The 23,227-nt window shown below is 36.7% G+C and overlaps 6 protein-coding genes across 17 annotated transcripts in view; 3 read left to right on the top strand and 3 right to left on the bottom strand.

Annotated features, from left to right (window-relative positions):
• Positions 1 to 7,572, bottom strand: part of LOC135170243 (uncharacterized) — a 96,232-nt gene extending 88,660 nt beyond the window's left edge. Inside the window, exons 1-2 of one of the 2 annotated variants that reach the window (XM_064135892.1) lie at positions 6,445 to 7,572; positions 5,904 to 6,030 (exon numbers count right to left, since the gene is read on the bottom strand). The gene's annotated coding sequence lies outside the window, so the exon portion shown is untranslated. Of the gene's footprint in view, positions 1 to 133; positions 485 to 5,903; positions 6,031 to 6,444 lie in introns of those variants that run through there. The other variant, XM_064135893.1, reaches the window with a different exon arrangement.
• On the top strand, positions 308 to 4,847 carry LOC135170225 (dynein axonemal intermediate chain 3-like). Of its 2 annotated transcripts, XM_064135830.1 has the most exons (11): positions 308 to 496; positions 561 to 640; positions 698 to 1,129; positions 1,257 to 1,583; positions 1,646 to 1,897; positions 1,970 to 2,128; positions 2,211 to 2,545; positions 2,651 to 3,512; positions 3,625 to 3,801; positions 3,907 to 4,278; positions 4,359 to 4,847. In XM_064135830.1, the coding sequence occupies exons 1-11, from the start codon at positions 448 to 450 to the stop codon at positions 4,560 to 4,562; spliced, it is 3,249 nt and encodes a 1,082-aa protein (XP_063991900.1). In that variant the 5' UTR covers positions 308 to 447; the 3' UTR covers positions 4,563 to 4,847. The 2 variants fall into 2 exon arrangements, with proteins under 2 accessions (XP_063991900.1, XP_063991901.1); XM_064135831.1 differs by lacking the exon at positions 308 to 496 and having other exon boundaries at positions 574 to 712; positions 850 to 1,129.
• A 782-nt stretch (positions 7,573 to 8,354) lies between the features above and the next one.
• Positions 8,355 to 15,767, bottom strand: LOC135170229 (serine/threonine-protein phosphatase 2A 56 kDa regulatory subunit gamma isoform-like). Of its 6 annotated transcripts, none has more exons than XM_064135849.1 (10): positions 15,427 to 15,767; positions 14,824 to 14,952; positions 14,629 to 14,688; positions 11,834 to 12,008; positions 10,369 to 10,571; positions 9,860 to 10,254; positions 9,451 to 9,784; positions 9,164 to 9,382; positions 8,864 to 9,076; positions 8,355 to 8,732 (listed from the first exon to the last, which is right to left on the bottom strand). In XM_064135849.1, exons 2-10 carry the CDS (start codon positions 14,824 to 14,826, stop codon positions 8,583 to 8,585), a joined length of 1,752 nt encoding a protein of 583 aa, XP_063991919.1. In that variant the 5' UTR covers positions 14,827 to 14,952; positions 15,427 to 15,767; the 3' UTR covers positions 8,355 to 8,582. The 6 variants fall into 6 exon arrangements, with proteins under 6 accessions (XP_063991919.1, XP_063991920.1, XP_063991916.1 ...); XM_064135850.1 differs by lacking the exon at positions 15,427 to 15,767 and adding an exon at positions 15,112 to 15,271; XM_064135846.1 differs by lacking the exon at positions 14,824 to 14,952.
• A 425-nt stretch (positions 15,768 to 16,192) lies between these two features.
• Positions 16,193 to 23,227, top strand: part of LOC135170233 (uncharacterized protein) — a 96,496-nt gene continuing 89,461 nt past the window's right edge. For 3 of the 5 annotated variants that reach the window (XM_064135862.1, XM_064135863.1, XM_064135865.1), the window contains exons 1-6: positions 16,193 to 16,507; positions 16,628 to 16,843; positions 17,358 to 17,569; positions 17,750 to 18,001; positions 18,157 to 18,566; positions 18,777 to 18,930. In XM_064135862.1, coding sequence (XP_063991932.1) covers positions 16,651 to 16,843; positions 17,358 to 17,569; positions 17,750 to 18,001; positions 18,157 to 18,566; positions 18,777 to 18,930 — 1,221 coding nt within the window. In that variant the 5' untranslated portion in view covers positions 16,193 to 16,507; positions 16,628 to 16,650. Of the gene's footprint in view, positions 16,508 to 16,627; positions 16,844 to 17,127; positions 17,276 to 17,357; positions 17,570 to 17,749; positions 18,002 to 18,156; positions 18,567 to 18,776; positions 18,931 to 19,100; positions 19,239 to 23,227 lie in introns of those variants that run through there. The other 2 variants (XM_064135866.1, XM_064135867.1) reach the window with 2 other exon arrangements.
• LOC135170239 (probable histone-lysine N-methyltransferase set-23) lies at positions 19,170 to 20,401 on the top strand. The gene is made up of 2 exons (XM_064135884.1): positions 19,170 to 19,947; positions 20,090 to 20,401. The coding sequence occupies exon 1, from the start codon at positions 19,170 to 19,172 to the stop codon at positions 19,941 to 19,943; it is 774 nt and encodes a 257-aa protein (XP_063991954.1). The 3' UTR covers positions 19,944 to 19,947; positions 20,090 to 20,401.
• LOC135170237 (holocytochrome c-type synthase) lies at positions 20,343 to 22,756 on the bottom strand. The gene is made up of 4 exons (XM_064135883.1): positions 22,529 to 22,756; positions 22,010 to 22,267; positions 21,378 to 21,733; positions 20,343 to 21,156 (listed from the first exon to the last, which is right to left on the bottom strand). Exons 2-4 carry the CDS (start codon positions 22,232 to 22,234, stop codon positions 20,916 to 20,918), a joined length of 822 nt encoding a protein of 273 aa, XP_063991953.1. The 5' UTR covers positions 22,235 to 22,267; positions 22,529 to 22,756; the 3' UTR covers positions 20,343 to 20,915.

Below are 23,227 nucleotides of genomic sequence, written 5' to 3'. Positions count from 1 at the left end.
AAATTTTTTCGAAAATTTCTGTGTCTCACCAAATTCTGGTGCATATTATCGCAGCTCTGTAGTTGAAATATTTTGCTGTAGCTGGTTATTCTGCGAGAATGACTATTGAAGAGAATGAAAAAACGCGACAAACCTGAGAGACTTAATTGCAGTTAGTTTGACAGGACGCGTGCAACAAGAGGCACTTGAATCCACACGTCAAATCAAGTAGCCCGAACTGCGTTTGGTTGTTGGATTATACGTTTGTTCTGGCCAAAAACCCTTGTCAAAGCCTCACCACTTCTGTTTTGTTTTTGATAGCCTCTACACTTCACTGAATCTACTCCATGTCACTCGATTTTTTTACTTTCAAAAGTTCCAACTGTATATAGTTCTACGCGTACAAACAACTGACTATAGATCATTACTTTTGTTTCTCACCCGTTTCTGTGGATCTATAGCTCTCCTATGGAGAATTATATTGACAGATATGAGAATGGAGAATTTGAACATGAAGGTAAATAATCATTCCCCAAATTATATTTCCACTGCACAGAAATCGCCTTAATTTTCATTACCAGATAATTACGGGTACCTTGATGAATTTGGCAATGACAGGTGGAGCCAGGATGAAACGTGGACTAATCCCGTCTATTCCACGGTAAAAAAATGGTGGCAATTTAAATAATGTTTAACTACTAAAATATATTGCCAATAGGAAATTGATGGAATGGTTAGAATCAACTTGTCAGAATTGACCCAGAAAATAATCGGTTGCGAAATTGGTGAAAATGTCACAACTGAATATCCATGGATATTCGTGAAAAAAGAAATAATAGAAGATAATCTTGATCTCCACCCTGAGAACAGTGACTTTCTTCGAATCAGAGATGAAATATTTCAATACCCCAACGATACAATTCTCATTGGTCTAGCACCAAATAGAGCAAATAATCCAGAATTTTACATCTGCTTAACGAAAGCTAGTTGCGACACTGTCGTTAATAAAATTGAAGCATCTCGAAATGATCAAGAAAGTTTCGTAAAAAATGCCGTTATCAGGGAGCCTGGGCACTGGTACGACTTGGGTAGCCATAAAAACATCGATGAGTCAACAATAGTGAACACCAGACCCCTTTTCGAGAGTGAAGTATGCATAAAACATAGAGCTAATTATTATCACACCATATGACCAATAAATTGTTGATGGCAAATAAATGGTAGTCGACCAATGAGAACAGGGCATACATATGTAGTATAAAGTGGCTCTTCTCCAGATCGTTGTGAAGGGGGAGTTTTTCAAAGCCCCCATTACACTGGTGGATCGTAATGCGGATGATCAGAGAGACAGTTATGTGGAGCTCGTAACTCTCAGACAGTCTTTCAACAACGTTATAACCAGGAGACTTGTGTCCCGAGGCGATGATACCAATCCTTATATTTATGATAACAATACTCAAACGTCATCTCAAAAACCTCTAAATTCTTGGTTTCAATACAGCACTTACGACTATAAACCGATCAATACTGTGGCTTATATTGAAGATGAAACCAGAGCGTTACAGAAACTTCTGCGTACACGTACACACGACATATGTGACAAAGTATCAAACTCCTCCAATAACAAGTCACTGGGGTCGTCAGAATAATTTGGGTTATTTTAAAGGTACTGATGAATACCGCATGGGACATTTACACAGATGAGTGCAGAAAATTGGTTAAAAATGATCGAGATATTCAGATACCAGTGCCTGTTGTTTACGAGGAATACCAAAATTATCACAACATTGAAATAACTAAAGACAAAGTCATCAATGATCTTTGTTGGCATCCATTGTGGACCGGAATCGCTGTGACTGCTTATAAAGACCATTCCAAAAGTGAAAATCTCACAGGAAAATATCTACCAACTAGTCATGTAATTATTGCTGTTGCAATAATTTTTCAATTTTTTTTTTCAAGCTCTCAAAGAATCACTAACTAATTTCAGAGTTCAACAACTTGCCTAGGAGATAATTGCATATTAATCTGGTCGTTCAATGACTGCCTTAAACCAAAATTGGTTCTCCAGTGCTTTCCAGAAGTAACGACTATCTCTATAAGACCACTCGATGGTACTATAGTTATTGGTGGCTGTGGTAATGGCCAGGTACATTGCCCTCACCAGTTCCTAACATCCTCGAATGAAGGATAGTAATAATTATAATGACGAGCACTTACCACCATTTCAGATGGCAATATGGCAAATAAGTGGAGAAATTGAAAACGTTGAAACAATCACAGCCGTTACACCTACCCAGACAAAATCTAAAGTGGTGTTAAAAAATTTAATGGAGTGGATGAAAGAACCAATAGGTTACACGAAAATTCATCCGACTGCAATGTCGTCAATTCAGTCGAGTCAAAAAGCCCCTATAACTCAAATTATTTGGCTGCCTACATACACTAGAATCGGTCAAAACGGTAGATTTGTACAGCTAGAAGATGCAGACAGTGCTAGCAAAGAAATTGGATGGCAATTCGTAACGTCCAGTGAGGATGGTACAGTGGCCTTCTGGGATCTGAGGTCGGCAAACCCATTTGCTCCTATTCCCAATTGATTTCTTTACGAACCTTCGCACCCCTTTGCCACCATTCTTCATTTAAAACTTTTTATTTACGCTGTTTATAGAATACAAGAGAATATCGATATCACTGAACAAATAAAAAAAAAGAAAACAAGCCCGAATTATACTGCTGAGAAATTGAAACAATCAATATCACCATTAAAAGCTCTCGACGATGTCTTAACACCGATATACATGCTTATGGTGAAGCATCCCGAGGAGGAACGTCGTGTTACCATTACAACCATGAGCATCTACGTACCGAGAGAGGAAAAGATGCAAATCGAGCCATTCTCCAAGAGCACTGACATTGCAATAAGAAAATACTATAAATACATAACGACTAAGAGAAATCACGAAATGGTAAAAATGATTTTCATCGGTACTTTAGAAGGTGATGTAGGCACAATAACATGGGACGGTTTCGAGTTTGCTAACAGCTTGACAATGAATCGTGAATCCGTCAGCTGGATTTGGCGAAACACCATGATTCACGATGGGCCTGTTACACATTCGGTTAGATCCAAATATCTAAATGATGTGATTATGACTGTTGGAGGAAAAACCTTTGCCGTCTGGAGGGAAGATTTTTCGGAGCCTGTCTTCATTAAACGATCAAGCGTGAGGTACACCGCGTGCTCGTGGGGTACATCTCGCCCTACGGTTGTACTTTTGGGACGCGCTGATGGAACTATAGAAATCTGGGATCTAATAGTCAAGAGCCACGAGGCGTGTTTCACTCAAAACCTCTCCGGGAGAATGATAACCGGGATCTACACTCATGAACTTTACCTAAATCCTCAGTGCGTGGTATTTTGCGACTACAACGGGGCCATGAGAGTCTTCCTTGCTCCAGCGAGTCTATTACTCTTTGAAGAGACTCAGATTAAATGGATGAGATCATTTGTCGATCGAGAAGTCGATAGGGTACAGTATTGTTTTTCTTATACATGCTTTAAGAAATTAAGGAAAAATTCACAAACATAATTTGTGCTTGAAATCTTTTACTTGAGAATAACAACCCCCCTCCCTCAATTAGATACGAGAATTCCATGAGTGGCAAAGTTCTTGGAATGAAAAAAATTACGAAAGTACAGAAGAGCAAGGGCAGAAAGGAGAAGAAAAAAAAGAGATTCTGAAGAGAACAGCAGAGAGAGAAGAAAAGGATCAAGCGGAAATAGCTGAAATGGCTGAGAAAATCGGCTTGACGCAACTGGTAAAAGTGCCCTCTTGTACTTCTTCAAAAGACTACTTTCGTTAGAGAAATCACTTTTTTCTTTCTCTTTCTATCTTCATTGGTTTTTGTATTTCGTTCACTCAGAAACGTAAACCCGGACAATTTATTGAAGAAGCGAAAAATCGCTGGAAGTTGATGGAGCTCAAACGAATGCAACAGATCATTCTCCAGAAGAAAGGACTAAGGGCCGATGATATTGACAGAAAACAAGCGCCAGTACTTAAATTACGTAAAGAGACAAAACTGAAAAAGAAGAGAGTTGATGAAACTTTGCGACAGAAAAATAAAATATTCGAGGAAACACTGATTTTTCTATTTCCGGAGAGGCATGATAAACGAGTAAACTACTCTACTGCTATCCAAGACTCGGAGATTCCAGCTGCATACGGTTCACCCGCTTCTGGAGAGACGGAAAGAGAGGAAATGGAGGCACTCATGAATCGTGTGAAAGCAGAAGTTAATATTTACTCCTTATTATACATAATTTGATAATAAACCAAACAAATATACCCCTCTTCTATCCTTCTTTTATTTAGCAAACCCCTGAGGACAGAGAAGCAATACTTAAAGAGCATAAAAAAATTTGCGGTGAAGCACTCAAACACCTGGAGGAACACCCGTTCAAGGATTTTTTTAATTGGCAAAAAGTAATGAGTGAGGGGGAGCACAGGCGACACTCTCTTGATGTTCAATTAAGAAATACTTTGAAAAAACGAAGCAAAGCACCAAAAGTAATGTGATTATCGTAATCCAAGGGCAATGTTATCTAAAATAAATTAGTGACAGATGCGATTATATATGTATAATAAAATTTCACGTATTGAATGTACGCCCAGTGCCGTCACCGTCAATTTCAAATGGCAATTGGCTTTTTTTCAATATCCTATCGTACCGATTTACCTTATATCTGTGTGATGATATATGGAAGCGATGTTACGAAGGTCAACCCGGATGGGCAAAAGGTCGGACTGTAATAATCGTTAGGGCCAGACGGTGCGCCACCACCGCAATGTGAAATCTCGTATAACTACTCGTACTTGTGGAGAACAACAAAAGAGACAAGCGGACAAACTTCCAACAAACTTTCGATCCGAGATTTCGAAGCTATCCTCTTTGAACAATATCCGCGGTGCTTTTTCAACAAGATGCTTTTCTCTTTTTGTTGATAGCCACTCTTCATATGATACCACAGATGTTGATGAATGGCAGTGATAACTCGGCTTTAAAACTTAAAAAACCGATAAAAATTGTGAAAATTCAGCGCCATACCAGTACCGACCGGAGAGCTAAATTACAAATGGGCGTTTGGCTAACATAACAAAAATAGAGTTGGAAATATAATTGAAAAGAAGTCAATCATTTGCGTAAAAGTTGCATTTCACACGCGTCTCCCTTCTATTTTTTATAAAGCCAGGAATTCAACTATCAGAATCGTTCGCAATTCTATCCCACATGAACTCATGAAGTCTATTATTTACTTGAGGTGAGAGAGGGTGGTTGATAGGTATCAAGGGAAAGACTAAAGCCAACCGGCCTCCGCAGCATACATACCACTCGCCACTGTTACGATAGACACGTACGTTATACATGGGGTATGGCTAATAGACGATCGTGCAGAGTTCATTCAATTACGTGGTAATCTCGAGTTTGGTAGTGAGGGAGACACGGCATCGATTGCCGTTAAACCTCATCCTCCCCCCCCCCCTTCCTCCCGATACCACCCCGTTTACCCTAGCCATTAACCCACAATTCACCAACGCATTCATTCAAATCAGAATCCCTTTTAATTGATGAGAATATATCGAGAATCATTAGATCCATTCATGCCCAATGAATTTTCCCAATCAAAACGTATTTTTATAGGTTATAAATAATTAAAAGCATAGAGGCCTATTGATCATTAAAATTCCATGTGGAACAGTCATTTTCCATATAAAATTGCCGCTCCACCTCATCGCCAAAAAAAATCTTGATGAGGAATAGAACAAACGTGTAAGGTAAAGAAGCCCGGAAGCTCTGGTGATGAGGTGGCCAATGGGAATTGCCTGCGGAAACTGGGAAATGTGGCTGATGTTACTCACCAAAGTACGAGTTAGCGTGCAGTCCAGAGTAAGACAGAGCCAGGGCCGAATACAAACTCAACGTTTTCCCTTCGAGTCACGGCAACGGGAAATCCGGAATACAGCAACTTGCACCACCGCACTCAACCTTCAATATATGATACACAATATATATTTCAATGGTCGTTTATAGTCACTAATAATGCCCATTGAAAAAAAATCTGTTGAATTCATCAGATTTAATTGATTTATTACTCATAAAGAATTATCAGAATTTTATGAGAATATATGCGATAGAGGAAGCAGTAGAATCAACATTTACGGAGGAAAAGGAAAGAGAATTATGCAAATGGACTCTCGGCTTGAAATTTCCCAGAAAACCATCTCCCATCGTTTCCTCTTCTGTACATGTATAAGTACACTAAATACATGGATATTATAAACTGAGACAGCCGCAGGTATGCGGCATACAGTAGTGCAGAAGGATAGAAGAAGATGGGAGAGAGAGAGAGAGAGTTCAGACCAGGGAAAATGATTAATAAATCTCAGGAGCGAGAAGTACCTCGGAAGCAAATGCAACATCCGGAGCGGAATTAAACGATCCACGGATGCCTAGCTTTTTGTCGTATTGTCGGGAGAAAATCTCTGTCTGGGACACTACAAATCGCTCTGTCTTATTTATTTACCTTTTTTTCACGCCGGTACATCCTACGTCGGGTACGCGAGCCGGAATTAGAATGTTTCGCTGATGACGCCATCGATGTGACGCTATTAAGCTTCACTAAGTTACCACCGATGCGCCGTAAATTTAAAAAATTTATTTCGCGGGCGGATGGCGGCGTCATCATAAATACAACATTATTTAATTATTTAGTTCGATTAACATCGCCTCAATTCTAGTTCCAGGTTGATAATTGTGAAAAATTATGACTACATAATTAAAAAAAAATGATTAAAAAATTCAAGTTGATTTTTAATAATTAAATAATCCTGATAAAGGTAATAGTGAATCAGACAAACATGTCCAAATTCCCTATAATTAATCATTAAAAATAAATTAACTATTGAACCCATTTTTTAATTTAATTTTTTTTAATTGCTTCTCTATTTATTCTTCAATATTATTCAAAAACACTTCTTGATATTATTCAACTTCTTTTTAACGTCTTTTTGACTACACAATCATAATTTTTGGAGATTCCGGGACTGTGTAAGCTTGAGTAGCAATGAGAGATAATCTCCGATGATCGGAATTTAAAAACAACTGCGATCAGTTGCGAAATATAACCGAACGTTAATTGAGAATTGTTTTTTTTTTTGCATTTTAAAATTATGTACTCAATACCCAACGTAAGGAAATTGTTCGTGGTTTTCATATTTTGATGAAAAGAATTAAACCTTTATTATTTTAATGAACAACTTGGGATAAAAATGGACAAGGGTGGGAAACACGTCTACCGGAGAATCATAAGGATTTTCCTCGCCAGGATGAAGCAACAGAGGCAATCCTGCACTCTGATGGGTAAAATTCTCAGAGGGTCTCAACACAGCTTGTACACCAAATTCTTGACATGGTTTCAAGTGCTCCGCAAGAAGAACGCGAAGAGAAATGTTCAATAAAAATCGCCTATTTTCCGTAATTTAAGAGAAAAAAAAGTACCAGTAAATTTAACAAACTGTCCCGAAATTTTTCGGTAAAATTAAATGGATTTTTTTCTCTACGTTTTATATCAATACACTATTGTATCAACAATTGCCTTTGCAGTGGGAAGCCAATAATTAAATGCTGTTTTTATTTCTTCTATCTCAACAATATTAATTTCAATAAATTTCTGAGTAAAGCAATTAACAAAGAAAGAAAATCATTCCAAATTTATTTTTGCGATATTTTATGTTTGTGAAATAATAGATATGCTCTCATCAACTCATTCTACATTATCAAGCATAGTTGTATATATATATATATACATATATATTTCCAATATATATCTATATATATATTTCCACTCTGCAATGTTTGGCCTATGAAGATGACGTGACAAATCCAAATGAAATGAAATCTAGTGGCCAAATGACATTCAATTTTCAAGCAAGTCATCATGATTACTTACAACTTTCATGTAATAGTTGTATTTTCTATTATGATAATTCTATGTCAACGGCTCATAAGGATGTATTCAATGGAGCGTAAGTCCGGGCAGGATGTAATGATATAATGAGAATAATTCGGACTCGACATTCAAAGCTCACACGTGAGTAACAATTTTTTTTCTCATCTTTCGCTTTCACGATATCTCAGATAATTTTTAGTGAACCTTATTTCCCCCCTCCCGCCCCTACAACTATGGAGGGGGGAAACATAAATTATCCACAATAATTGATGTACATTTTCTTAAAAATAGAAACAATACATCGAAGACAGCAGGTGTCAAATTTTCATAATTTTCATATTCGAAAAAGAAAAGAAATTCGTAACCTCTTGCAGTGCCTTAGCCTTGTCCTTAGACTTGACAAATTGGGCATGTGTTTATTTGAACGTTGTCTTTTGATGTATCTCTACCAACGATATTGTTTTTCTCTCACATTTTTTTAAGGTGATTGTATCAACAATTGTGTCTGCGATAAAAAACCAATACAAGGATTAGATCTGGGATTTTCGTTACAAAAAAGGGGATTGATCAAGTGTGAATTTGGCAGGGACTAGCAGTTGTTCGGATCTGGTGGGGTCACGAGAAATTCATCTGCACGCTTATGATCTGATAATGCACGCATTGTGTAGGAGTCTTGTGGTAATTCACTCTTTCTTCGCAGCAGAGGCTTCACTTTATTTGTATTTGTCATCTTCTTGGCCTGAAAGGATGAATAATCATTACGGTAATAATAATGATAATAACTCAATAAGGGATAATTTGCAATAAAAAAAATGAAAAGAATTCCATCACCAGCAAATCGATTGCTTTACAAATAAATAAATCAAATACCTCATTGGCTTTTGCTTCAATTTTTTCCAACGTTAATGGAATGGCATCAATGTCAGCATCGTCATCCAATGGTGGACTGTCTAGTTGATGATTAACAATGTTCCGCGGGCCCTGGATCAGTGCACTATAATTGGGATGTCTCATTGCGAGCGATTCAACTCTGCTCCATGCATCATCACGATTTTTCATCATTCGTTTCTCTTTCTGTTGATCCTTGAATAAATAAACCATGCAATAAAAATAGAGAAGAAAACACCCACAAATGGATAAGTAAAAAAAAATACGAATAACATGGTTTACTTGAGTGTACTGTTGCGTGCACTCATCGAATACTTTTTGATTCATCTCCATAAGACGTTTCAATGCATTATATATTAATCCATGAATCGTTTTGTTCCAATGATTGCGTGAATTTTTGTATAATGCAGGATACATTATTGGGAGGATGAAGGAGTAATTGTCCGATATCAGGGACATTATGTACTCATTGTTCCAGTAATAGAGTGTTCTCTCGGCAACCTGAAGAACATAAACTTGGAAAATATAAATTTATTGTGTCAATATTATTTTCACTCAGTTGGACAAACCTGAAAATGAGGAGAGGAAACACATTTGGCCAATTGCCTGAAGAGTGGATCCATTACTTTTTGAAACTCCGCTGGTTCGATAACATCGAGTATCTCTTCGAGTTCATTAAGAAACATTACCTCCTTTGGTGAATGTGTTTTTGGCCAATATTTCAATAGATTCTTGATAACTTGTTCTGTTAAATTTGGATCCTTTTCGAGAAACTGAACAACGCAGTATGCAAGTTGAGGATGATATACAGACAGCGATTTAGCTTTGTGAAGCGGCAATAGCACTTTCAGTAAAAATATTTTATGCTCCTCTTTTAGAGGCAGGGCAAATCCATTGATAATACTGTAGGAAGGAAAGAGAAATTACATGCATAAAATATTATTCTCATTTTCTTCACTATTATTTTCCTATAATTACCTTCCGAGAATCTCCAAGAGTTCAGCAATTCCATTATGATGCTCAGTTTCATAAATAAATCGATAGAACACATTATTTATTTGTTTTCTAATGTACGCCCTGAGACCTAAAAATTTTCCATAAATTCTGTGTAAAGTTGTCTTCAAAAAATCTCTCTCTCGCGGATCCTCAGAATCAAAGAGCTCTAACAATTGCAGAACAAATTTGTGATCGATGAAACGTTTGGCAATAGATGACTGAAAGTCTTGGGACTCCAGTAAACGCAGGAAGAACTCGTAAACGAGTTGCAGGTGAGGCCAAGCTGCTTCCAGGGTGGGCTCATCCTCCTCGGGATCGAATTCTGCGCCGTTTGGATTTGAAGATGGTGGTAGAGTTCGAAACAAATTCACAGCAAACTGCAGTGCAGTGAAGATCAATATTAATGACAATGTTACAGTGAAAAAAAATGAGTAATTGTAATTGAACCAACTCGTGATAAAAATCAAGTGTTGAAAAACCTATTGACTAACCATATTCACTGCTTCGGGATAAATAGATTCGGTGATAACACCCTTGTTCTTTGTAACGTACTCTACCATCTCCAACAAAGCACCACGCTTGACTTCCTTCCATTTTAAATCGGACAGTGGATCAGACTCAAAGTCAAACAGTATACAACACTGTCGGAGCTTTTGTATGAAGAGTTCTTCCCTTTCGCTAGGCTGCTGAGCCTCTGTAAATCATCAATTTGCAATGCAAACAATCCAGATAATTAAAATAAAGAACTAAAAATAGAATGACCACTTATCTAATGTTATTCAGTATAAAGTAATGGAGAGATTCACAACGTAAAAATAAAGAAAAAACAGAGGGAAACAAATTTCAAAACACCAAATGCAAGATAAAACCACATCTCCGGTAATTATAAGTGATTTACCAAAGAGTAAGGGTTGTAGTGGCTGATAATGAAGAGCGGACAACGGCTGACACTGTTTGTCATTTTCTTGAGTGAGAACAGCAGCAAATGCTAATCCCTGATGAAAACTCGGACTTTTCGGAAGACCACTGCCCAATGAGGGACTCATACCACCGACGTGAACCATAACGACAGGTCAATTGATAAATCCGACTTTAATCGATTATTGAATGAGTCAGAATGGGGTACTGGGCCAAATTCGGTCACACAGGTATTTAAATCGTCGATAAATTAATTTAAACATTATTAACCTTTCAACGTTAACGCACAATCGCACCTGCGTTGTAAAAGGAAAATAAACTTTTAATATCTATGGGCGTATTAACTCAATGATTCAATTAATAAAGCTCACGAGCGATCCTACTAAACCAAAAACTAATTTTATATTTACTCCAAAAATCTTTGGGGGCCAGTAATTTATTAATAATTTTTTGTTCAACCGCTTCAATATTAAATAATTTATTATATCAAAAAAAAATCAGTCCATTGAGCTCTATGCAATTGTCACCAATGCCAGATTTGATAAGTAAGTCAACCTGGGGATTCAATTCACTGGGGTAGAACAGTCTTGAAGTACAAGGAGAATTAATATGTTTCTCAACGGCAAGGGTTTTATGGGAAAATATTAACGCGTTTTAGAAGAAACTGTTTACGCCGGATGACAAGAAATACCAGGGAACATCCAGAGAAACAGCACTGCTTGTAAAATGTGAAACCAAATGCGTCTGCGCAAGCCGGCGAAATAATCGATAGACACTGACGTAGGCGTGTAATGATAATATTCTTAAGAGATGTATGTGTATGTGTTCAGAATGAAGTTATTCAAGTATAAGAATTCCAAGAGTCGCAAAATTGAACTATCGGTGATAAAGGGCAGATGTAAAGAAATACATAAAAGTTTGATTGATTTGTATAAATTGATCAAGGCGAGCACAGGCAGCAGCATAATTACTCAGATATTGAGGTTTTAATGAGATAATTGAAATGATAAAAAAATCAAAAGAAATTTAAACACTCACCAGCTAAAGGAGCCAATTTCTGTAATTCACGATTCTTCGATATATTGAACCTTGAGCTGCTTTGACGCTTGTCCTTTTTAATGACAGGTCCACCAGGTTGATATTTGATCTTATTGATGAGAGTTGGGGGTGGAGGCGTACTGCCACCCGGTAAACCGCCTGCGGCTTTGTTATTCTACAATGGTAACAAATAATTCTTTTTAAATTTTCATTAGAGCAGAATCGTGTAACATTGATATTGTTTGAGAGAGGAGGTGATTTACAAGGGATTATCTAGACCTTACGTCGAATATTGAAAATATGCTGCAAATGAAATATAAATGAAAAAGCGTATCAATATAAGTATAATAGTTTCATTATATCGATGTGATTATTTCAGAGTTACGACAAATTACCAATTTGGGTTTATCTTATCTGTCGTAAGTGGTTTCGGTAATAGTACCAATCGATGTATCTTTCAGGCGAGAATAAAGAATAAAACAGTATGGTTTGTCATTGATTAATATAAAATATTATTTTATATTGAATCAAGTGTATATGTAGCTGTGCTCATTGTTAAGGGCATTTACGTCATTTTAACGTATCACTCAATTCTCCATCTTGGAGTAGATATTCGCTATTAATAACAATAACAGAAAAAAAATCAAGTTTTAAAGAAAGTTCCTGCCTTTTTCTTGAAGACATTTCCAAATGCAAGATTGCTGAATGTCTGCATTTTGCTCTTCCTCCCAGTGTGTAATTCAACGATCATGTAACATCACCCACAAATTTTTACAATCAAATCATTCTTCAAATTATCCATAAGATAGGGTTACTTGAAAACTGAGACGGACACAAACACTCGACTTCCTTTCACCACAAAGTCACACAATTTTTTCACTCAAACGATAAAAATTGATGGATCCTTATTCCTTTCCTTGCTATAGTATCACACCAAGGTCGTTGTCTGGCACTGATGATGATAATAAAACTGACAATCACGCTCATGATCAAGAATCGAATAACTTGCGACACGTTTTGGCGAGTGATCTGCCGGTGGCATACAGTCGAAATGATTCTCATTGTATATGTTGGATTGTCGTAATGAAACTCTATTCATTTAGTCATGTTTTTTTTTCCTTTCTAGCAGCCTTCTCAACCCAACAGCCGAGAAAATATTAATAGGAAATACTGATAAATAGGGTTGCGAGAGTACTAAAGCGAGATAAAATTATTGTCAAATGGGCATGTCAAATGTTTCCTATTTTTTGCAACACCAATCGCTCATTAGCGATAATAAAGATATTAAACTACACGTCCTCCCTGATAAATTGATCGCCGATCCATTCCACTTGTTACCACGAACACGAGACTCAGTGGGCATCGAATATAACTGCACTTGCCGCGGCACTCAAGTTGAATATGTTCTCTCTTTTGCTCTCTCACTCAATGGCATTCACTTGATCACTCAGCGTCCCTGAGATATGTATTGCGTAGTTACGTCAAAATGATACACGGATAAGTGGTGGAGAATCGCTCGATTTTACAAGACTAAATTTTATCACGTCGATGACATGATCAATGGGAAATCACGCATGCTATTTGGCATCCTCTCCTAGTATAACACTAACTTGCACTCTAATTCCTACACTACGTTTCGGAAATAATTTTTCGGTGAAATTTGTGTAAATTAGAAAAAAAAGTAAATAAATGGGAAGGAAAATGTATGCGCGTGGGCCGCTCGGTATGCACTGGCATATAGTATTGGCATGCTTTCTATTTACACAATTCTCAAAATAGATACCCCGATTTTTTCACCAGTTTATAAATGGTGGGGTGGGATGGTGTTCCTTGTTTTTAACTTTTGTCTCAATCGAACTCATGAATTATTAAACGATAGACGTCTCAGAAATGTTCCATTCTTCTCTGCCTGCTCTCAAAAGTGAATCGTCTTGGAATTAAGACTTTTAGACGGAATTTTTCACAGAAAAATCACTACCGATTGTTCTATAATAATTAAATCTGTTTAATTAATTTCAAAAGCTAATGATAATAATATAAAAATTTTCATGAGGAATCTGATATTTTTATTAAAATCAGTGAAAAACTTTCCTATAAGAATTAACCAATTTGCTACTTAATTAGTGAAGAAGACGAAGTGTTAATTAAGAGATCCATTTTAATGTATTAAATGCATTAAAAGGTTAAATTAATATATCAGCATTACAGAGAGCTCTAGCTGTATTTCTCTGAATCGAGCCAGCAGTTCACCTCCACAGATAAAACAGCAGTTATTGTAGCAATATAAAATTAATTATCTCCAAGATGCATAATTACAGAGGTTATGCAATCATACTCAGATAAATAATTATGAAGAGGCATAAAGTAACGACTGGGACGTTTGTCACCCTTTCGTATTTATTTTATCGACTAGAGTGTTATATTGGATGAGTCTCCCAATTATTGCTTTATCAGAAAAAACTGCACCTTACATCAATGATTGTTCTGATATATTTATCGTATAATGATTAATAGATAAAGTGCTAATATGAAACATGCATTATTTAATGAATCTTAATAACATAATTGAATGCATCAGTAAATTGTCGAATCAAGATGGAGAAAAAATCCTACCTGCTCGTGTATGTCTCAGTGATTAACAAAATGATTTATCGTTCATAAATATGACAATAATTCAATGTGAAAAAACTGCTTCAACTTGGTATTGAAAGATTGAAGAAGATGCGAATCTTTCAACTACATTTAGATCATTTTTAGAGTCTATATGAAAATTCGTGCAAGTTCCATAACCTCACCTCTTCTCCATACTCAGAGTCCTTTCCATTTTTTCCCTTTTCCTTGTTCTTTCCTGACTCCTGAAACGTAAAATTGAGGTGCAATAAATTGACATGGGGTGGAAAAAAGATGGAAAAAATGAAGAAAAAGCAGTCTAGTAAATAAAATCTTCAATTAAATGATGTGAATCATGTCAATGAAGAATCCAACAATACCATTGTATTTATTCGGACGATAATACACGAATTGTTACTATATCATTAGTTGGAGTTGACGGTAATTTTTCAATATTCCGACGATTCCGATATTTGAAGTGGTCAATTTACTCCAACTGTTGATTAATTCTGGAATCAATTGGTGAATTTATTTTCTCTTCTTGATAGAACCGCTGGATGTTGATCGAGATTTATGTGTCAGTCTGTATGCGCGTGTGTCTGTGTGTGTGTGTGTATTTCTATGTACATAGTTTAGAGGATAGGTAGAAATACATATGCTTGAGCTACCGTGGTTCTGTTCCTTTTCATTCCCCCTCCAACCTTTGTACCTTCTCCCCAACCAACTTTTGTCAAATTACTTTAAGTGTGGAATTATCTATTGTTTGTTTAGAGAGTTAAGGACAAATCAATACAGCGACAGCGTTAATTTGTTAACAACACTAACTTGTCATAAATGAAAAACTAACGGCCATACATATCAAAGAGCCACCAATAGAAGGCATAAAAAAAGAGAGAGAGAGAGTGAGAGAAGAGAGGGGAGTGAGAGAAAAAGCACATTTTTCCATCACCTCTTCGACGAGAATATTAACTTGATGAACGCACCTTGTCTTTTTTCAGTATATTTGGCATTATTTTTCTAATTTCTCTCAAGACAAAGCTTCAATTGAGATATGGCATTACCGGTTTTACAGAGCCTGTTTTGAATCACACACAGTTTTTCACTAATTCTAACGGACGGACTTAACACGGCTGTGGTACGTTGCGGTCATGGAATACCTCAATCTCTTTCTGATGATTTAATTAGATTAATTGGGTATAATTATAATCTAATCTTTGTTTTATGTGGATGAAACAAAAATAACTTTCTAAACATTAAAGTCTGTGGCCAGTCAGCCGACACCACGACAAGTCGGCGACGTGCGTTATCAAGATTCTATGTATGTATTGAAGATTGAACTGGCGAGAGGTCGCCATCATAGTACGTCGGGCGGCCATTGTGAATTGGCGCATCACGCGGATGTAGATAGGTAACCTATGTGATTAAGGGGGGTGTACCGCGCCACGCACGGCTCCCGAAGGTACTTGTCTCCTGTTTTTTTGGTGTCGGCGACATCAAAGCTTGACAATACCTCCCTGCATCATACCTTACTAGATAGCCGACAAGTGATTGCTTTTCGCAAAATGAACTAATTCTGTTGTTGGTACTAGGCTTGTACCGGTTTGTACTGATCTTAAAATGTTTTTTCTACTTCCTCATTTATTTTTAAATAAGAAACGTACATAGTGACCTCTGTGTGCCACATTTTCCACTAACCAATAATTTGAAAAATATAAATTTTTACTAATCTGTCGGCTAAACTTATGTTGAATTTTTCATTATTTATTTAACATTTACTCTGTTACTAACGAATCGTTTTAAATTAATTACAAACGGGTACACATCTAGTACAAACGATAAAATTAAGTTATTTTAGGAAAAGTAATCACCTGTTGGCCATCTACATAGGGATGTTGTTATGGACTTTCATCGTGTACAGAAATGCTCGTGTACTTTCATGTCCCATATTGGACCATATAATTTTTCCTTCATCTTTATCCTCTAATTCTTCGTTCTCTCCATCACCCTGTGGCAATTGTTTATTATTTACGAGACACCCAGTTGAACGTTTTGGTTAGGAAGACTGTGAGTGTTATCGACATATTGTGAATACAGTTATTCATTCTCCATGCTCATTCACATTCATTGCGCTGGTGAGGACAATGTGCTTTGTTTTTTATGGAAAATTTTGTTTACCTTCTTCAGATTTTTGTTGACGAGTTTGGATAATGGAGCAGGATGATAAGAAGAGTCTGATTGAGGGTCAAGGGATGAAGCAACTTCATCTGTCGTTAGCAGAAACTCATACTGGACCTCGTGATGACAACGAAATTCGGTGCAGTGGGAAGGATGCAGATCATCAGGGTAAAAAATTATTGGACTCTCCTCTGGACTCCAGCATGGAGGGGTACGATTTCACGCGTGAGTAGTTCTTTTATTTATCAACGAAATTATGAGTAGAGTAGACAAGAGGCAGAACGGACACTTCCGAATTGTTTTGTAAAATATGCGGGAATGCAATTGACAATTAAAATGAAATGATTGGAAATTTAAACAAAATGAAAATGAGAAACACTTGTTGGCGACCGATCGGGTTACAAATTGAGGAAGTGAACTACAGATAAATGTCTGACGATTCACTCAAGCTATCTATCTGATATCCCAGGTAGATATCGTAGTGGCGTGTCACTCCTACGATTTCCGAGCAACCATACCAGCTTTTTAATTTAATAAAGAGCCATTACCATCCCAGTGGCATTAAATCACACAACAAGTTTCCTCAAGTCATTCAAAAATTTCTTTTAAAAATGCCTGCATATGTAAGAAACAGAAAAAAAGTTTCAAAAGTCAAAGGTTTGTTTATTTCAATAGTTATCACGATGTTAATTCTTCTTTGTGTGAAATCGTCTATGAAACTTTATTCATTTTATTCTAGAGAGTTTTACATCTGGAGTCGAAAGTGATCCTGATGAGAGCAATGTGAGTGAAAGCTCAGTGATTGGGCCGCCTGCAGTGAAACAGTACGATCCAACGATAGATGACAGATTACCAGAGACTGTGACATTACTTACAACTCCTGATGGTGGCAAAGTTTATCTGGTTGGAACTGCTCATTTCAGTGAAGAAAGTCAGAACGATGTGTCCTTGGTAATAATCCTAGATAGCAATTTCCATTTCTTATTGCATTAAAAAAATACCGTAAAGGCGACAGTTTCTAATCAGCTCAGCCCAATGATCTAAATACAATTGTCGCACGGACCTTGCAGGGACATCTAATTTAGGAATCATCGACTGATAATTCGAAAAATAATGATGTTTTTTCTTTAGATAATTCAGGCAGTTCAACCTCACATAGTAATGGTAGAACTCTGTGAGGCACGCGTTCATGTTCTCCAACTCGACGAAAAAACTATTCTTGAGGAAGCAGGAAATCTCACAGCGGCTAAAATACAAGCAACGATAAGAAAAAATGGTTTATTCAATGGACTTCTATATGTTTTATTATTAAATATGTCTGCACATTTGACTAAGCAATTAGGAATGGCTCCTGGTGGCGAATTTCGTCGTGCATTTCTTGAGGTAATTCATTGACTGATGAATTAAAGGGTAATAAATCGCGGATAACAGTAATAAATAATTTTATTTTTTTTTTCATTTACCATTTTTTTTCGAAATGATAGCAAAATACTAACATAACATGAAACCTTCTTGCTCATTCAGTAATATTCTTGTAGGCCAAGAAAGTTCAGAGGTGTCTGGTCCACCTTGGGGATAGGCCCATAAATATCACGATTCAACGGGCCCTCAGTTCTCTCTCCTGGTGGCAAACAATAAAACTCTTCTGGAGTCTTCTCCAAACGAAAGATCCAATAAGCAAAGAAGACGTGGAACGTTGCAAACGAAAGGATCTTCTCGAGGAGTTACTCACAGAAATGGGTACTCAGTATCCATCACTACGGGAAGTATTTGTGAAGGAACGAGACGTGTATCTCACACATTCATTACAATTGGCTGCTTTACCAATTCCAACGCCCCATGGATCTATACCTTCCAGAGTTGTTGGCATTGTGGGAATTGGACATAGGGTGGGGATTGTCGAGCATTGGGGAAAAATTAAACCTTCTGATATCGTTCCTATCATGAGGTGAGTCGATTTCTCTTGAATATTGTAATACATGTGTCCAGAGACATTTATTTAGTTATTTACTTACTTGTGTATTCATTCATCTAGTCATTTATTTACTTGCTCATTAAGTTATGCATTTACTTACTTGTTTCTGTTGGTATTAGTCATCTGTGAAAAACATTTTCAAAATATCAGTCCATTCAATTATCAATTTTCCCACGATTGCAGAATCCCAGAACGTTCTCTCTCCAGTAAAATCCTCCGAATATCCTTGAAAGTATCCCTTCTGGGTGCTGTGATATACGTAGGCTACAAGTACATACCACTGCCATCAACAACAACCCTGCAATCTTTAAAGTCATCGGTCGAGGGACTTCTGAAGGTCAGTGCAAATCGATAGTCAACCAACTCAACAAAACTGTCCCCAAAAATCCCCCAGAAAACTCCTTAAAAATCAGAAATACAACACAATCAGCGCCCTCATCATTTATTTTCTATCAACAAGAAAATCAATTTCTGTTCAATTATTCTTGTGCTGCTCTGTCGCCCAAGTATCTTCAGTCTTCACTTCTCAGTCTGTCAAATTAATTCCTCAAGAGGACGAACATTCTTCATAAAAAAATGGAGCATAAAATTACGGAAAATGAAAGTGGAAATTCCGATAATTACGACCATCCAATTTCCTCTGTAATGTACGTTACAACGAATATCCCAGGGATTGGAGTTAATGCAGATGATTTTGAATCTGAATTCACTATTGGATGCTCATGTACAGATAATTGCGAGGAGTCTTGCTCATGTGTTAGAGGAACTGTCAATTACATCAACGATCGGTTAAATTCTGATAGAAAAACAGATTTAATTTTAGAATGTAATCCAGCATGTGGTTGCCCCAATACATGCAATAATAGATTAGTACAGAGGGGTCCACTGGACTGTCTGGAAATATTCCAAAGCCCTGGAAAAGGTTTTGGATTGAGAACTAATAAATTGATCTCGATGAATCAATTTATTTGTGAATATGCAGGCGAAGTGATTGGCATTGACGAAGCTAAGAGAAGAATCGAGGAGAATAGGATCAAAAAAATTATGAATTATATTCTTGTAGTGTCTGAGCACTTTGGCGACACGAAAATTATAACTTGCATTGATCCAAAAGTCTTTGGAAACATTGGAAGATATTGCAATCACAGCTGTCAACCAAGTGCCAATCTCGTGCCTGTTAGGGTGGAAGGACTGGTTCCACGTTTGTGCTTATTTGCAAATAGAGAGATTGAAGAAGGCGAGGAGGTTACATTTAATTATGGGGATGGGGTTAAGGGGAATTTGAGTGAGACTGTCTGTTTGTGTGGATACAGCGGCTGCAGTGGATTTTTACCACATCATCCAATTTGAATTGGTAAGAATTGGACAGATAATTTTTTCAGAAGTCCTGAATAATTGAAATCCTTCAGATAGAGTGTAAATACTAATACTCTGATATCACATAATAGTGGAGATAATTCGTCAACGAATAACTAGTACAACAAATTTTTTTTTAGATTTAGATAACAGTTGGAATGGAATGTTATGATCATGTTAAGAATTGAATGTCTACTGAGTAATGAAGAAGAGGGAATATATGGGCATGTCATCATGGAATGGCATACATAGTTTGCTTCGCATAAGCTTTGTTTAGATTTTGAGTACCAATACGTGAAAGGAAATAATCCACAAATAAATACCTCGAAGGATAAAGTTTATAGAGGAAATGGGAAGTACTGTTTATGGTTAAGTAACAGATTTAATTATCAGTTGTTCACGAATTTCAAATTGTTTATTATCAATAAATATTGGCTAATAATAACTGTCAAGTTGATGAACATTTTCTACTTCAATGGCTTCCAATTTTATTTCTCTTATTTCTTCATTCAATTATTTTCGTCATATTTTAATCATTTCTTCATGAAGTCAACGCCTGCTCCTCTTAATTTTTCATTCCTCACTCATTTTAGAATATTTCAACGGCAATTGTACATTAGTTAACAGAATAAATTACAGTATCGAGAGCCGAGGTAACTCTAGTAACAGCAAATGAACGAGAGTCGTGATCGATCTTGGGTTTTGCATGATTTTTTTCGCTCTGGAGTACAAAAATTTAATGAATAATCTTTGACACAAGTTTTTCTATCTTCATAAATAATGGATCAAGTAATTAATCTAGGCAATGCGTTGTTTCATTAGCTGGTGCCTCTGAATGTTCCATTATCCTTAGAAATATAAAAATTTTTGTCCAGTATCTTTCACTCAACTTTCGTATATCGTGATCATTATTTGACATTATTAAAAAAAACTTCATGCAATACCCGATGATTTTTTTAAACAGGGTTAAGAAGTTGATGCTTTCTCCTCCTCTTCTCGGACTTCAGCACTGAATCTCCATCTCCAGTAGGCGACCTTCATCCTATCCCATATGTTATCCAGTGAATCCATTGCAGGTCTAACATCTAACAGGGCAAATCTATACTTAGCATCAACAGCACCACCATCGTAATAATCAATGACGTATCTCACGTCCTTTCCACATCTGTCGACGATCCAGTCGTGACGATCAAACGGTAATTCAAATCTGGAAAAAGAATCTTTTCATTAGTAATTTTTTATCACACCCTTTGACAGGTATTTGGCGATTTCTCGCAGAAGGAAAATATGGTTTTCTTGTCCGCAGATATTCGAGATTAATTAATAATCTAATTATTCTCGTGTAAAAGATTTATCGTCAACTCAGCTACTGAATCTTTTACAAATAATTCATACTCATTATTTCGTTGCAATGAAGTGAAAACTCACCCCATCCAATGACGAATCCTTGCACGAGGTGAGAAATCCTTGGCTTTTCCTCCAAAACTCTTCAGCTTTGGTTCACCACACTCCTTAGCATGGAGAGCCTCCCACTTCAGAACCTCTTGCCAGGCCTGCTCGTTGTTAGCATTATGAATCTTAATAATATCCTCCATGTCTTTGGGCTTAACGTCTTCATCCCTCCATCGCCATCCTTTTCTCAACATTGCATTCCAGAACATCTGCTGGGAGGGATAAACCCAAAACCCACCCTCTTCAGTGGCTTTGGGAATTGACGACACTTGACGATCTGTTGGAAGTTTAAAGGGTTGATCTGGGGCGGGATTTTGATTAGCTGCTGGCATCTGTAATCATCATTAAGCCATCAATTTATTAATCCCCCCTCTAATCACTTTTAAATAATTCAGTGCAATGATTTTTGACATTTTTGAGTGATTTTAGATAAATCAGTGCCATAACACTGTGTTGAGAATACATTTTTTATATTTTCCCCTGAAAACTCTGCGTGATTCATTGGTTTAGGACTACGGAAGGATAATTATTATCATTTGAAGGATAAATTCCCAAAATCTCTCTTGTATTTCCGTACGATTACCTTAAAAGTAGATTTATTTAATTACCATATTCAGGGGATTGATTTCGTTAGGGTCCATTTGATCTATTGGACATTCACTAACGAATCCCTTGGACTTCTCTGTCCCCTGCTGATGCATTGGACATTCCGGAGGTGGTGTACTCTCAAATGTCTTCTGAATATGAGCATTAGATTTGCCAGGGCTGGACTGAGGTACTTGAGCAATTGAGTCCGCTGCTAGGACTGTTGCTGATGTCAACGTATTTCCCATTTCCCGTAATTATTATTTGCTGTCACTTGAAGTCTAGAGAGTGGACAATAAATAATGTGCCATTATTTGGTCCGATTAGCAGCCTCAAAATTGTGGGAAAATAATTATTTGAGGTTAAGTATATAGGAAAGAGACTTTCAACAAAAAAGTCAATTAACAATGAAGTTCTGATAAATAAAAATAATAAAAGTGTAGAAAAAAAAATTATGATTGAGAAATGAAGGAAAATAGTCAAGTGGGATGAAAATAGAACACTTGATGTTACAAATCACGAAGTGGAGACAACAGACTCACCGAGACGGATGATGTAATTCTTAAATATCGAATCTATCACGTGAATAATATTTCAAAGTGTCATTATCACAGGACACTCGATTAATATGTTGATCCAACAAGTGAAATGTTGACAGCGGTCAAGTGATTTTTCAGCGAGTTTTTTATGTTTTTTTGATTGATTAAAATCGAGACTGAAACATCTGAATTCCGAGCCCTCGACAAGTTGTTCTCTTGACTTACGTTGTGCTGTGCGCACGCATGCGTTGTAGTTAGCCTCGATGGATTTGCGACGTCACGATTGATTCCCTCCATTTTTTCATAAATTCGATGTTTGGCGTCAATCTATTTACGAGTCGTTGGGCTTCATACAATAATAGAGGTAAATAATCCTATATTTGTTGAAATAAAGTGTAAGGCGTCATCAGTCCACTATTTTTGTCGAAATTGGCGTGAAAACGCCATTTTAGTGGGACATCAGGGGACAAGCTTCAGCAGTGGAGCTCTCTGATTATATTAATCATCGTAATTGATATGTTTTACCTCATTCTTCAACATGAAATATTCTAGAAAATTATTCCAACAAGGAATATCTTTCTTCAGTCCTCCCACACTTGTGGTTCTAGGAAAATATCCAATTCCTAATTAAATTGCAAGCGAAAATATCCTATTTTGGGGCGTTTATTATATATTTTTATTATTTTCTACTGAAATTTTGTT

Source organism: Diachasmimorpha longicaudata, chromosome 16 (assembly GCF_034640455.1).
Source record: "Diachasmimorpha longicaudata isolate KC_UGA_2023 chromosome 16, iyDiaLong2, whole genome shotgun sequence".
Taxonomy (NCBI): domain Eukaryota; kingdom Metazoa; phylum Arthropoda; class Insecta; order Hymenoptera; family Braconidae; genus Diachasmimorpha; species Diachasmimorpha longicaudata.
Note: the sequence above shows the minus strand (reverse complement) of the source record. Positions and strands in the feature narration are given on the sequence as shown.